This window comes from Chroicocephalus ridibundus, chromosome 9 (assembly GCF_963924245.1).
Source record: "Chroicocephalus ridibundus chromosome 9, bChrRid1.1, whole genome shotgun sequence".
Taxonomy (NCBI): domain Eukaryota; kingdom Metazoa; phylum Chordata; class Aves; order Charadriiformes; family Laridae; genus Chroicocephalus; species Chroicocephalus ridibundus.
In genome coordinates this window covers 5,983,650-5,997,546 of record NC_086292.1, presented here as the reverse complement: position 1 = coordinate 5,997,546, position 13,897 = coordinate 5,983,650, and the positions used below count along the sequence as shown (strand labels likewise).

Genomic DNA, 13,897 nt, shown 5'->3' with positions numbered 1-13,897 from the left:
CGTAACACCCAGAGCCAGGAGTGAGAGCCAGGCAGCGGGCACGTGTGTTGCAGCCTCTCCGTAGGGATGCAGGGGAGCCCAGGGGAGTAAAACCTCTCGTGGTCCAGGAGCCCAGCGCCCTGCAGAGTCCCTGCCCTGGTGCTGTCCCCGCTGCCCTGACACTCCTTGCCCAGCACATGGCTCCTGGGCAGTGTCCCCATCTCCAGCAGCAACCGGTGGCAGTGCCCAGGGCAAGCTTCTGTCCTGCCTGCAGCGCTGGGCCGATGCCGGCTCTCCGCAGGCTCCCCGCAAGCGTGAGGTCATGCCGAGATAAGCCCGTTCCTCCTTCGCCCTTGAGCCCAGGGCTCGGGTTCCCAGGCACCATGGGAAGCACCAGCCCTCCCAGCAGCTCCCCACTGCCTCCCTCCTGCTCCTCTCTCCCGGGGGCTCAGCAGGGACCCCCACTTCTGCAGCTCGCCTCCTAGTTAGTTCTCCCCTTGTCCCTGCCAGACCTCCTCAGGAGAGGGTCCAGACTCCTCTCCCCGCTGCATGGCCAAGCAAGACATGCCGGGTTGTGCCACCAGGCTGTGTCACCACACCAGGGTGGCAGAGCCGTGGGGCAGTGGCTGTGATGCTGTTTGCAACCCATCATGCCATGGTTAGTCTCCTCGGAGGTTTCCTTTCACTCATAAAAGATATTTTTCTCCAAGATGCTGCATTGGGTTTGGCTGAGATGGAGTTAATTTTGCCCCTAGCAGCCCTCATGGTGCTGGGCTTTGTTTTGGTAGACAGAACACGCCAGTGCTTTGGCTACTGCTGAGCAGTGCTCCACAGCATCAGAGCTGTCTCTCCAACATCTCCCCGCACCAGTAGGCTGGGGGTGGGCAAGATCTTGGGAGGGGACAGAGCCAGGACAGCTGACCCAAACTGACCAAAGGGATATTCCATACCGAATGACATCTGCTCAGCAATTAAAGCTAAGAGAAAGGAGGAGGAGCCCAGGGGGCATTCATTATTTTGACATATATCTTCTGGGGCAATCGCTACGCGTATTGAAGCCCTACTTCCCGGGAAGTGGCTGGACATCACCTGCTGATGGGAAGTAGAGAATAAATCTTTTGTTTTCCTTTACTTCTGTGCACGACCTTTGCTTTTACTTTATTAAACTGCCTTTATCTTGACCCACAAGTTTTTTTTTTCCATCTTATTTTCTCCCCTCCCACATCATGCTGAGCAGGGGAGGGATAGAGCGGCTTGGTGGGCACCTGACCTGCAGCCAGGGTCAACCCACCACAGACCTTTTTGGCACCCAACGTGGGGCATGAGACAAAGGCAATTTTGTATTAATCGTGCTATAGCTCTAGTAGTTAGTAAATAGTGAGGTTCTGCGCGGGCCATGGAGTTTCTTGGCTGCACTGCTTATTCTGCTGAGCTTGGGAAGACATTAGCACAAATAATGGCTCCATGCTTGCCCTGGCATTGGTGGCCTTGCTGCGCTGGAGGAGCTACCTTGTGGAGAGGATGAGGGAATACATGTCCCTCTTCCTACCCAGAACTGATGTGGTTGGTTTTATTGTTGTCCTGACGTCCTTTCTTACCCTTATGTGAGTTGTTTAATACTACTAATTAACACTCCTGGCATATTACGGGGTTTGAGGAATCTGGTGTCTTCCTCATGTAAGAGAAGACAACTTTTGGGTGAGGCAATAGTGAAATGTGCCCTGAGGCAGCTTGTCCCTGGGCGATGGGGTGAGTGGAAGGATTTGGGCAGGTCCCTAGAGTGGTTATCACCTCCCATCACCTGGGACTTCATACCTGAACAGCCAATTAACCCTGGCAAACTGATGTGCCACCTGATAGAAGGGTGCCTTGCCTGTCCCAGTGGAAACCAGCAGCTTCCAGCACCGTACTGGGACCTGGCCCATCCCTACCAAGACACAGTTCACTACTGTCAGAAGACTGTGCGGTAGTTCTTGGGCCTGACCAGACAGAACCAACTATGCAAAATGTACTCTACGCTGTGGCTGGGGAGCATGGTGTCACCTGGAGCCTCTGGCAGAAAACATCAGGAGAAACCCAAGGTCACGGGTATCAAGGATACTGCACCCCAACTGAAAAAGAAATTCTAGCAGCTTATGATGGGGTTCGAACTGCTTCAGAAGTTGTTGGTACAGAAGTATATCTCCTCTTGGCACCGCGATTACCCGTGCTACACAGGATGTTCAAAGGAAACATCCCCCCTACACATCATGCAACCAACGCTACATGGAGTAACATTGCGTTGATCATGCAACAAGCTCGACTGGGGAAACCCAACCACCCAAGAACCCTGAAAGATATCACGGACTGGCCAAAAGGCAGAGATTTTGCAGCATTGCCTGAGGAGGTGGCTCAAGCCCAAGAGGCACTACCATATAATGAGCTATGAGAAAATCAAAGGTGTCATGCTTTGTTTATGGATGGATTCTGTCCTGTTGTAGGAAACCATCGGAAGTGGAAAACTGCTGTGGAGAGCCCCACACGACAAGTCATTGAAGCCATTGAGGGAGAAGGTGAGTCAAGTCAGTTTGTAGAAGTGAAAGCCATCCAACTAGCGCTAGAGATTGCTGAGGGAGAAAAGTGGCCAGTACTCTATCTCTATACTGACTCCTGGATGGTGGCTAATGCTCTGTGGAGGTGGCTACAGTAGTGGAAGAAGACCAATAGGCAGGGCAGGGCCAAATTCATCTGGGCTGCTGCACTGTGGCAGGACATGGCTGCCTGGGTAGAAAACATCTCTCTAAAGGTACATCATGTAGATGCTCACTTGTCCAAAATCTATGCCACTGAAAAACATCAGAACAATGAAGAGGTGGAGAGCTGGGTTTTCTTGGTGGGTAATGCAGAAGGATGGGGACACACCCGGTGTGTGCCTCAAAGAGATTTAACCTTGGGGGAAAAATAATCTGTGATATGAGTTGTATGCTCTAGGAAGTGATGTAGCAGGAACGACCTGAACTGACAAAGACTGAGTTTTGCAAGGAACCAGACGAGTGCAACGATGACCCAAACCAAGCTAGTGTTGGTGCCCAACAATTGAGCCTACTGCTTCTCCTGGCCTGAGCACCCATCCTGACAGATGGGGCCCAAGTCATAGGCTGTTCTTATGGACATTTGGAGGAGTGGAGGAAGCCCATGGAACGGGAGAATAATATATATCTGTTAAAGGACAGGGGAGAGTAGTTAATGAGAATGTATACATCTGTATGTTGGGTTTAAAGATGGTTTAAGTATGTAGTATAAGCTGTAGGTGTCGGTAAGAAAGGATTTCAGTAATGAGAATTAAATACAGTGGGATGGTTAGAAGATATATATGTATTTAATTATGTGGAACCTGAGCATTATGCAAAGGGTATGGAATAAGGGGTGGAGATGGTACTGGGTTTGTCTGAGATGGAGTTAATTTTGCCCCTAGCAGCCCTCATGGTGCTGGGCTTTGTTTTGGTAGACAGAAAGGTGTTGATAACACGCCAGTGCTTTGGCTACTGCTGCATGGTGCACAGCGCTGTCTCTCCAACATTCCCGTCCTCACTCCCAAAAGCCAGTAGGCTGGGGGTGGGCAAGATCTTGGGAGGGGAAAGCCAGGACAGCTGACCCAAACTGACCAAAGGGATATTCCATACTGAATGACATCTGCTCAGCAATTAAAGCTAAGAGAAAGGAGGAGGAGCCCAGGGGGCACTCATTATCTTGACATATATCTTCTGGGGCAATCGCTACGCGTATTGAAGCCCTACTTCCCGGGAAGTGGCTGGACGTCACCTGCTGATGGGAAGTAGAGAATAAATCTTTTGTTTTCCTTTATTTCTGTGCATGACCTTTGCTTTTACTTTATTAAACTGCCTTTATCTTGACCCACAAGGGGTTTTTTTCCATCTTATTTTCTCCTCCCTGCATCACGGTGAGCAGGGGAGTGATAGAGCGACTTGGTGGGCACCAGGCCTCCAGCCAAAGTCAGCCCACTACGGATGCCAGACAGGTTGTCACCCAGCCTGGGGAGGCAGCCAAGCTGCACAGCCACCAGGAGCCAAACCTGCCCAGGCACATCCCTGCTCCGACGAGCAGGTCACCTTCCAACGGCTCCCGGTGCCCGTGGCTCAGCCCAGGGCAACCTGAGGGCCCCTTGAGCACCGGCACGGTCAGCTGTGGCCACCTGCCCTGTGGTGTCCTTGGGACATGTTGCCCTCCCTAAGCCCTGCAAGCAGCATCTCCTGAGGCTTTGGTGTTTGCCAGCCCTACCAGAGGTGGTCCAGGGCATCAGGGCACGGCACGGCGCTGCTGCTGAGCACCTCTTGCCTTCGCAGGATCTGTCCTGGTGGTTCTATCTCGCTCAGGAGGTGTCTTGCCCCTCCTGGCCTTGGTGTTCCTACACGCTAAATTAGATCTCTAATAAATAAGTAATGACGAATAATGGGATTAAACGGCTGCCGGGCAAAGGGGGAGGCGTGCCGTGCTTGGAGGCTTGCTCTGGCGGCTCTTGGCAGGGCTGGCACGGGGACCCGGACAGGTTCAGAGCGAGCCCCGGTCAGTGGTGGGACTGGGTCTGCCGCCAGTACCAGCAGCACCCTGGAACATACATGGGTGCCCCAAATGAACGCCCAAGGAGCACCCTCATATTCCCTGGGCTCCCCCGGTCCCAGGATGCCAGCACTCTGTGCCCTCGCCCCGCCGCCCCCTCCGCACCCCCCTCCGCTTCCCTTGTTCCCCGTCTCCTCCGACAGATCACCGAGGCCGGTATTACTATAATCCCTGGCTTAATTTAAATCCTCCTCCCATCTCATGTTTTTCCATGGGGGGAGGAGGAGGGAATTGAGGCACTTTCATGGCACCCGCTCAGCCCTGGGGTGGCCAGAAAGCCCTGGGTCTCCATGCGAGGGGTCCCTGCTCTTGTCCCCCTAGGGATGGTGCCCAAGGCTTCCTGCAGCCCCCAGCAAGACGTGTCCCCAATTTTTGGAGCTGTGTCTGGGTGGGCACAAGGCTCTGGTGGGAAGAAGAGCTGACAACGCCTGGGGGGCAGGTGGCTCCTGCTCCCCAAAACCCCCCTGCAGCCACCCTGGGGTCTGGTCCCCTCCCCTCGCTGCCTGCCCCAGGCTGGGATGACCTCACCACTATTTTTCCTTTCAACCATCTGAAATGTTTGCATTTGCTGCTCTTCCCCAGAAACCCCCTTCTTTAAGACATTCTCCCACGGGTGACGGTGAGGGTGGGGGGAGCCGCCCACCTTCGGGCAGCTGCCAGCCATTTGCCTCCCTCAGCGCTAAATGGGGAACCAGGGAGAAGCCATTTGGGGAATTTGCTAATTTATTTCTGTCCGTCCCTCATGCGCAGCAGCTGCGGGGCTGGGGACAGCCACCACTGTCCTGCGGTGCCATTGCGTAGGGGACTGTGTTCTGCAGGCAAGTAGGGGGCTTTTTGTGGCAAGGGTGCCATGGCCTCACACAGGCTCCATGGAGGCCCCAGTGCTGCGACCGGACACCCCCTGGTCCTGCTCGCCTGACGCGGGGCAGGCGTCCCACTGCCCCTGCCCTCACAGCAGTGGGGTGACGGTGTGGGGACAGCGGGGAATGAAGTGACAAAAAGGGGATGGGAGGGGGCTGTGGGGAGGGCAGTGAGGGGACAGAAGGGAACAGGAGGGGACTGGGGAGGGCAGTGAGGGGACAGGAGGGCACAGGAAGGGACTGAGGGGACGGGAGGGGACTGAGGAGGGCAGTGAGGGGGCAGGAGGGGACAGGAAGGGACTGAGGGGACGGGAGGGGACTGAGGAGGGCAGTGAGGGGACTGAGGAGGGCAGTGAGGGGGCAGGAGGGGACAGGAAGGGACTGTGAGGGGACAGGAGAAGACTGTGAGGTGGGCAGTGAGGGGACAAGAGGGTACTGTGAGGGGACAGGAGGGGACTGTGAGGAGGGCAGTGAGGGAACAGGAAGGGGACAAGAAGGAACTGTGAGGGGACAGGAGAAGACTGAGGAGGGCAGTAAGGGGACAGGAAAGGACCGTGAGGGGACAGGAGGGGACAGTGAGGTGGGCAGTAAGGGGACAAGACGAGACTGTGAGGGGACAGGAGGGAACTGAGGAGGGCAGTAAGGGGACAGGAAGGGACCGTGAGGGGACAGTGAGGTGGGCAGTGAGGGGACAAGAGGGGACTGTGAGGGGACAGGAGGGGACTGAGGAGGGCGGTATGGGGACAGGAGGGTACGGGTGTGAGGGGAGCGACGGGAGGGAGCGGGGCGGTGCGGAGCGGGGTGACGCTCGGGCGGCAGGAGGGGACACGGGTGACGGCGGCGCCGGGGCCGGGACGCCCCCCCCGCGGGTGGGCGGGGCGATGCCTGACCTGGCCCCGCCCCGCCCCGCCGCCTCGCGCGGCCGCCGTCGGGCGGGCGCGTGCGCTGCGCAGGCGCGGGACGCGGCGGCACCTGCGGGCGGCGGGTCAGGTGGGCGGTGGCGGCGGCGCCGAGGGAGGTAAGGGCGGGCGGGCCCACCGCCATTTCCCCCGGCCCCTGGACACCCCCCGCCCACCGGGGCCACCCCTTGCCCCTGGCAAGCACCCCGTCGCCGGCTGCAGTTCCTCCACCGCGTCCTCCCCCCCCCCCGCCCCTTCCTGCGCCTCTCCTCGGCCGCTGCGGCCTGCGGGTCGGGCGAGGGCCAGGCGGCCAGGTAGGGGTCCGCCGGAGGGATCCCCAGGGCCTGGGGAGCAGAGTCTTTCGCACCCCGCTGTTTTTCCCTGCAGGCAGGTGCTGGCGTGCTGCGTGAGGGGGTTCCGTCCTGCTGCGAGTCGAGGTTTGCCTCCGAAATAGCTCGCCAAGGGCTAATCGGTGAGCGCAGGTTGCAAGCGAACGCTGGTGTGATGGGTGGCAGCGTGCCCATCGGTGTCGTGGCTGTATCATGTCTGTCTGTCAGTAGTCTGCTGACCTGCCAGGCTCTGGAGTAGCCTAGCATAACCCATTAGTCATTTTTAAAACGTCTGCTAGTTACTTGCCAGCGAACCATTTCTAAACGGAAACTCTTGTCAGGGCTGATGGTGTGTGTCAGGGAGGGCTTTGGTGACTGGGGACAGGGGCCATCTTAACCCTCTTCCTCAGCGAGGGTTTGGAAAAGGAAGAGCAAGGGTTTGGAAAAGGAAGAGCAAGGGTTTTGAGCAGCTCACCTGCTCGGGGCGGGGGGGGGGGGGAGAGTTTCCCAAAGCTATCAGCCCCAGGGAGCTATGTTGCAATTCCTGTTTGTCTCTTGTGACATTTGCATTTTGCTCTTTAGAACCACAGGGTTGCACAGATGCTTCTCAGATGTCCCATGGACCATCAGGTTAGTTCAGCTGTGCTTGATTTGGGGTGTTTCTGTGCAGGGGAAGTGAAATTGGTGAGCCTTTAGTTAGTTTCTGCACTTTCTGCAGAAACAAGCTAGAAGCAGAAGTTTCTGATTTTGGCTTTGTGGTAAGCACTGGTTGAAGGAGCTGCAGAAAAAGCAGAAACAAAGTTGAACAGGGCCCCCCTGTGATTAATGCAGAAAGTGGTTTTCTGGCCTGGAAGGAATGGGAGTGCTGATCTGAGCAGTGTTGAATGCTCCTGTTTGGGTTGGTTGGAGGTTGGTCTGCTGGTGTCATCACTAAGCATGTCCACACCCTTCCCAGGAATGTTGGTAGCAGGTGTAAGCAAGCCAGATCCCATCTCTTTTCATACCAGGCTCTTGCCAGCTGGCTTACTCTTCTGGTTAGAAGATTCAGGTACGTCTTCGATCCTCAGATCAGATTCCAGCGTGTGTGTAGGTAGGCAGGCCAAGCAGATCAAAGCTGTCGACATCCCCTGGAATGAGAGGAGACACAGGTTACACAGCGTGTACACTCATGCCAGAGCTCCTTCAATTTACTCTTTTCTTATTTTGTCTTTAGCATCCATAATGTACTGGCTCTGCCCTGGTCAGAAATGGGCTGTGTTCCGTTTTACTTAGGGCAAGGGAAACTGTCCTCAGCGCCTTGTTCTTGCCTGTTTTACTCCAGCCATCAGTACTGCACTTTCAGCTTCCTGGAGCTCTGCTGTTCTTCTTCCAGTCAGAGTCAACATTACAGATTGAAAGGCAGTGCACTGAGTGCAGCTCTGGCAACCATTGCTGACTGATGTTTGGTTTTTAGTGACTGTTATGCTGGAAGAAGGTGTTCCCTGGACAGTCCTGGAGACAGAAGCGCTGTATTTCTAGAGCAGGTACAGTACGGACAGCAGCCAAACAAAGCTCTTGTTCTGTGTCAGGCCTTTACCTTTGCTTCCAGAAGGTCCCTGGGAGAGGGAGGACTGGTTGGCACTTGGCCTTTCTCTTGTGACTGCTGACTACAGAGCCTATGGTGTCGGGGTTGTTGCAATATGAACTTGCACCTGTGCCCTAGCAAACTGGCCTGCGAAAAGCATTGCCAGAAAAGAGCAGCAGGTAAGCTGGATCTCTGTTCCTGGGAAACCCCTTCTGAGCTGTAGAGATCATGCACAGAAAACAAGTGCTGTGCCACTTGTAAGGTGAGTCAGCGTTCTTGGGGTGATTAAGAACTGGTTTTCCAGATGACTTGTATTGATGTTAGGCTTGTACATCTTTTGCATCCTTCCAGTAGGGCAAGTCAGATAGGAGAAATTAGTTAGTGATTGTACGGTGGAAAGGAAGGCTTGGTGATTTGGCGGTTTCTGTGATCGCCTGAGGACACAGGCCAGAAGAGGTGTTTAAGTAGCAATGGTATGTTTGGAAAAACTAGACAAGCTTTCAGATACAGAGTTTTCACCAAAAGTAGTATAATTGTTACTAAACAGTTGTTCTCACCTTGTGCTTACAGTGGTGACTTGATGGAGGACTTATGTGTCTGAAAGATTGTCCAATTCCCAGCTCTAATCTCTCTAATAAGAGAGATTACCTCCTATATGCAAAACTTGTTCAGAAATGGGGATGGAAATACCATGTTCTGTTCTTTCGTGTGGAACTTTCTGCAGAATCCATGAGTCAAATAGCTATTTTGTACTCTTTCTGAACCCTGCAGATTGCCTTGGTACTGCGCCCCTCTGTCCTGCTGCAATGAGTGGGAAGTCCTTGCTCTTAAAAGTCATTCTCCTTGGGGATGGTGGAGTTGGGAAAAGTTCCCTCATGAACCGGTATGTCACCAACAAGTTTGACTCACAGGCTTTCCACACGATTGGTGTGGAGTTCTTAAACCGGGACCTGGAGGTGGATGGACGTTTTGTGACCCTCCAGATTTGGGACACTGCGGGACAGGAGAGATTCAAGAGCCTGCGAACCCCCTTTTACAGGGGAGCAGACTGCTGCCTGCTGACCTTCAGTGTGGACGACCGGCAGAGCTTCGAGAACCTCAGTAATTGGCAGAAGGAGTTTGTCTATTATGCTGACGTGAAGGACCCTGAACACTTCCCATTTGTAGTCCTGGGCAACAAGATAGACAAACTTGAGAGACAAGTGAGCACAGAGGAGGCCCAGGCCTGGTGCATGGAAAACGGTAACTATCCATACCTGGAGACTAGTGCCAAGGATGACACCAACGTGGCAGTAGCCTTTGAGGAGGCTGTGCGACAGGTGCTGGCGGTGGAGGAGCAGCTAGAGCACTGCATGCTGGGCCACACCATTGACCTGCACTCCAGCTCCAAATCAGGGTCCTCCTGCTGTTAAGAGTGACTGCTGCTTCGGGAACCTCGCTCGAGCCAGTGGCTGGATTAGAATAAGCGTGGGCAGCTCTGGGGCACTCTGAGGAGAGTGGCCACAAGGACACTAGGTGGTTTGCCCCTGCGGAGTTGCAGCCTCACCATCTGAATTCTGGCTGGAGTTTTCAGACACAGAGCATGTATCTGCAGGAGGAAGCTGTTAAAAAGCACGTGAGCGTAGTCCTGCTTCCATCTCTGCCTGTTTTAGCAGGTTTAAAGGACTGGGTTAAAGTCCTTTAGATTCACTAAAGACACTGGTGACCTGATCTGTACCAAGAACTGCCTGTGGAACAAAGCTGAGAGCGCTCTAGACACTCTTTGAAGTATTTTAGTCCTGAACTCAAAAAAATATTAGACCCACTAAACTCATGACCTTACTGCCAAAGGAAAGTCTGCTCAGCATACTGAACGAAACCTGTTGTGGAGACTCTAGCGCACGCGACTGCGAGAATGCCAAATACTAGTGTGGCTGAGATGTGTGTATCTGTGGTTTGGGATAAGTGCATTCTGTCCTGAGACTGAATTGTGCTGAGAATTGTTAGAGCTCTGATATGAAGCAACGTATGAAGGAGAGATGGACCTGTGGCAGCATCACCTCTCCGTAGCTGCCTATTTCTGGTCTGCTTTCCCTGACCTCTAACTTTGTCTTCTGTGAGTGTTATTTTGTGGAGAGACTGTCTGCTGCTTGTTTAATGTATGTTTCCTTGTCTCTTCTGGAGGCTCAACACTGGATTTTGCTTCTTGTACCTTGAAGCCCTGGATGAAAAATACCAATATGGACGCTCACGATGTCATGTCAAAGGGTTTAGAGTTACTCAGGAGGTCTGGAGTGTGAAACTTCAGCTGGTTTCTGTCACATGTCCAGATGACGTTCTCTAGCAGACCAGATGGTGGGTGGGTGGAATGTCTCCTAGGTGTGCAGGTGGCTGGGGGAGTCATGACCATTAACAGTGGTCAGCTGTTAAATCCACCCATGCAGGGCCGGTGACCACTGTGCTTCGTTAGCTGGCAGATCAGCATCTTCAGTTGCTTTAGCACAGATGTTCCCATCTGGATGCTGCATCATAGAACCATTCACTTTATTACCTGCTGTGTCAGGTGCGGTGCTGCTGAGCACAGCTAATTCATGCCATTGTCCTGGCCCTTATTCCCGAATGGGGAGTCCAGTACGTTTAATCTGTAATTCATATGACAGACTTTACTGGTAGAGGATGTCCACTCGTTTAAGTGGCCTTTGTTAGTGGCTGCTGTGCTCAGTCCACTGGGGAGGGAGCTGCGCTGGTTCAACCTCTGTTCAAGGTGGCTACAAAATGGTAGGGTCAGAGGGGACAGGGAACCTTCTAGAAAAGGACACCAGGCTTTGCCAATCCCAGCTCCTGCCCCTGCTAGGTGTTAGTCCCAAGCTGTCTGTGTAGCAGAGATGAGTGCTTGCTGACTGCTGTCTTTACCATTATAACCTCATGTCCTGCAACTTCCCGTGCAAGTGTTTGTCCAAAACTATGACTTTGCCCATAAGCACACAGGATCCTGCCATGGGGAGAACTTCCCTGAGTACGTCTCCGCTAGCTGCTGAGTGTGATCCTCACTGTGATGGGCTACTGGATGGTAAATTTTGTAGCTCAAATCAAGCAGCCTCACTTATGCTGTGCTTTGGAGCAGGGCAATCATGCCCTCGTGCTGGCTGGTGGCAGCTAATCCCCATCGCCAAGCAGTCTCTGAGCATGCAGGGAGTCTCCTCTGGGGGAACTCAGGGTGATCCTGCCCTTCTCTGCAGGGCAGCCACGTGTGTAAGGGACTGAAGCTTTAATGCGAAGTGCTTTAGAGGGATCGGATTTCTAAACAGCGCTGAACACTCTCATTCGCAGGGATAGATAGGGAGTGCTTGCAGTCTCTGGAAAACCAGCTCCCTTGAGGTATAGGAGAAGGCTCTGCCTCTGTAGGTGCAACAGATTTTTACAGGATAGTAAAGTTATTGTTACTGTTTATTTACCAATGTCTGGCGTCCCCGGGCCTCTAGATTTTTTTTCAGTTTAACACTGCTTGTTATTTCCTTCGAGATCCCAGACTGTGACCTGTGGTTCTGATTTACATCTCTGAACAGACACATTTGCACAGGGTCCCAGTGCTGGAACAAGCTCAGACCCTTGTGCGCTGCCAGAGGGGCTGCTGAGGGATCCCATGGGATCTGTGCGAGGACTGGTACCTCCTGTGGGAGAGGGCGGGTGCAGCACGCTGTTTGCAGTACCCTGGGTGCCTGTCGATGCTGATAGCTGAAGCTCAAGAGCCTCATTGTGCCCAGGCTGTGCAGACGGTATGTATTGCCAGAGGGTGTTACACAGGATCTTTTATTCCTAACAGACATTAGATCGTTGACTTTTTTTAAAAAAAAAAAAAACGAACTATTTTATTAGGCTTATGTGTTTTTAAAAATCCATTTTAAAAAAGTATAGTATAATATATTTAAATTGTTTAATTTAAATGATACGCACAATTTCCAAAGGAGCCAGGATTTTGAACTCTTTGTTGCAAAGTTCAGTGCCAACAGCCATCCCCTCCCTGTGTCCACTCATGCTGCTGCGGTTGTTGCTATTGCTACAGAACTGGCATTGTAAAACCGAGATTCTACCTTTATTTAAGCAAATAAAACATGGATGTATTCAAGTGAATTCAGGAAGTGGCTGCCTTCTTGGTTTATCAAAGTTCAAGTCGGCTCCTGTTCTCCTGAGGGATGTGGAATTGGGTTGGTTATAGAATGTGTCAGAGGGAAGTCGCTAAGGGATCAAAGGGGTTGGTTATTCCTGAGTATAGCTAGCCAGACCAGGAGTTGAAGGAATGTAACTTATTTACCAGCTGAATCCAGTGACCAGCCTTTTCTTTTCAAGAGTGCATCAGAAAACACTTTTGCAATAGAAATATTCCACATCGCTTCCTTCTGTCACTACATTTTAATTTCCAGCCTGGGCTCTCAGCAGCAAGTCGGGTACTTTCCTTTGATTTCTTCCTGCGATCTTGGAACCGGTCCCTCGGGCTCCAGGGGGCTGTAACCAGGCATGATTTCCATAGGATGCTGAGGCAGAAATCAGCATACGGGGACTGTTCTCTTCCGCTGTCCTGCCAGGATGGTTGCTTATTTTGGGAGGCTTTCTCTGTGTTTGCAGAATCTGTGCCTGCTGTTTCTGTTGGCAGAACCTTTTAGTTTATTTTTCTTCCACGTCTGTTTGCCTATCTGCACTTCCAGAGGCAGCGTAGGGTTTAAAGTCCTTGGAAATATTGCTTTTTAAATGTGGGCTGGAGTATCTGGGGGCCTCCAGCGTCTTACTTCAGCTGTTTCAAAACACAGCTGAAAGCAGAGAGCCAACGCGTCCTGGTGGGAGATGGTCCCGGCCTTGGAGGAGACATGGGGGTTGAATGAGGCTGTCTCACATCTGCGAGGGTCTGTCTAAAACCATCAGAACCACTGACTCCCCTGTTGTGAGATGTTTGTAAGAAAATGTGGGGCAGAAGCAGGAGCGATGGTGAGGCTGTTCCCTCATTCCTCACTTGGCCACCGCGAGCAGTAGCGGAGGGCTCCGTGGGTTTTTTCATGGGCTGGGGACAGGATGAATCCCCCTGGAAGGCAAAGGAATGTCTCCAAAGGAAGAAGTGAGCTACTTCTGTGTGGAGCATATGCTGCAGCATATCCTTGCGTGCTTGCAAAGGAGGGGGAGTGGTGGGGAGTCTCCTCTTCCCATCCATCCCTCTGTCCCACAGCCCTCTTGAGGATTTTGCAGCTCTGGGCCAGGTAGTGCAGCTGTAAAGCTGTGCAGCTGCTTGGTGGGATGAGGAAATGGAAATCTCTGGAATTGCTAGCTGAGGAGCCCCACGTGACTGCAGATGCTCTGGGGTTGCTCTCTGGGTGACCGAGGCTCCTCACACACCGTGTTTCCCTCCTCCCTCCCTGCTCCGGAGGCTGGCCCCTCACAGCAGTACAGCTGTACGGAGGTTTATGGGAACGAGATCTCTGGGGACTGCATGTTCTTGCATGAGTTTGAAGATGAGCAAAAGATACAAAGAGTCTAAAAATGCCCTTTCAGGAGTCTCTGAAGCCCGCTTCAGGCTCCGGTTCTTAACAGGGAGTTTGTTGCAGCTCTGGCACTAGGGATGCTGGTGTGCTCTGCTCTGGCGTAAGGAGCATTCCCTGCTCTGACAACGTGGGAGGTGATGGC

The 13,897-nt window shown here is 53.1% G+C and overlaps 1 protein-coding gene across 9 annotated transcripts; it reads left to right on the top strand.

Moving 5' to 3' along the window:
- Nucleotides 1-6,360: 6,360 nt before the first annotated feature.
- RAB9B (RAB9B, member RAS oncogene family) lies at nt 6,361-12,362 on the top strand. 9 transcript variants are annotated; one of them, XM_063346890.1, is made up of 4 exons: nt 6,439-6,474; nt 6,743-6,827; nt 7,267-7,314; nt 9,020-12,362. In XM_063346890.1, the coding sequence occupies exons 3-4, from the start codon at nt 7,296-7,298 to the stop codon at nt 9,658-9,660; spliced, it is 660 nt and encodes a 219-aa protein (XP_063202960.1). In that variant the 5' UTR covers nt 6,439-6,474; nt 6,743-6,827; nt 7,267-7,295; the 3' UTR covers nt 9,661-12,362. The 9 variants fall into 9 exon arrangements, with proteins under 9 accessions (XP_063202963.1, XP_063202961.1, XP_063202965.1 ...); XM_063346894.1 differs by lacking the exon at nt 6,439-6,474 and adding an exon at nt 8,138-8,207; XM_063346891.1 differs by lacking the exon at nt 6,743-6,827 and having other exon boundaries at nt 6,430-6,474.
- The last annotated feature ends 1,535 nt before the right edge of the window (nt 12,363-13,897 follow it).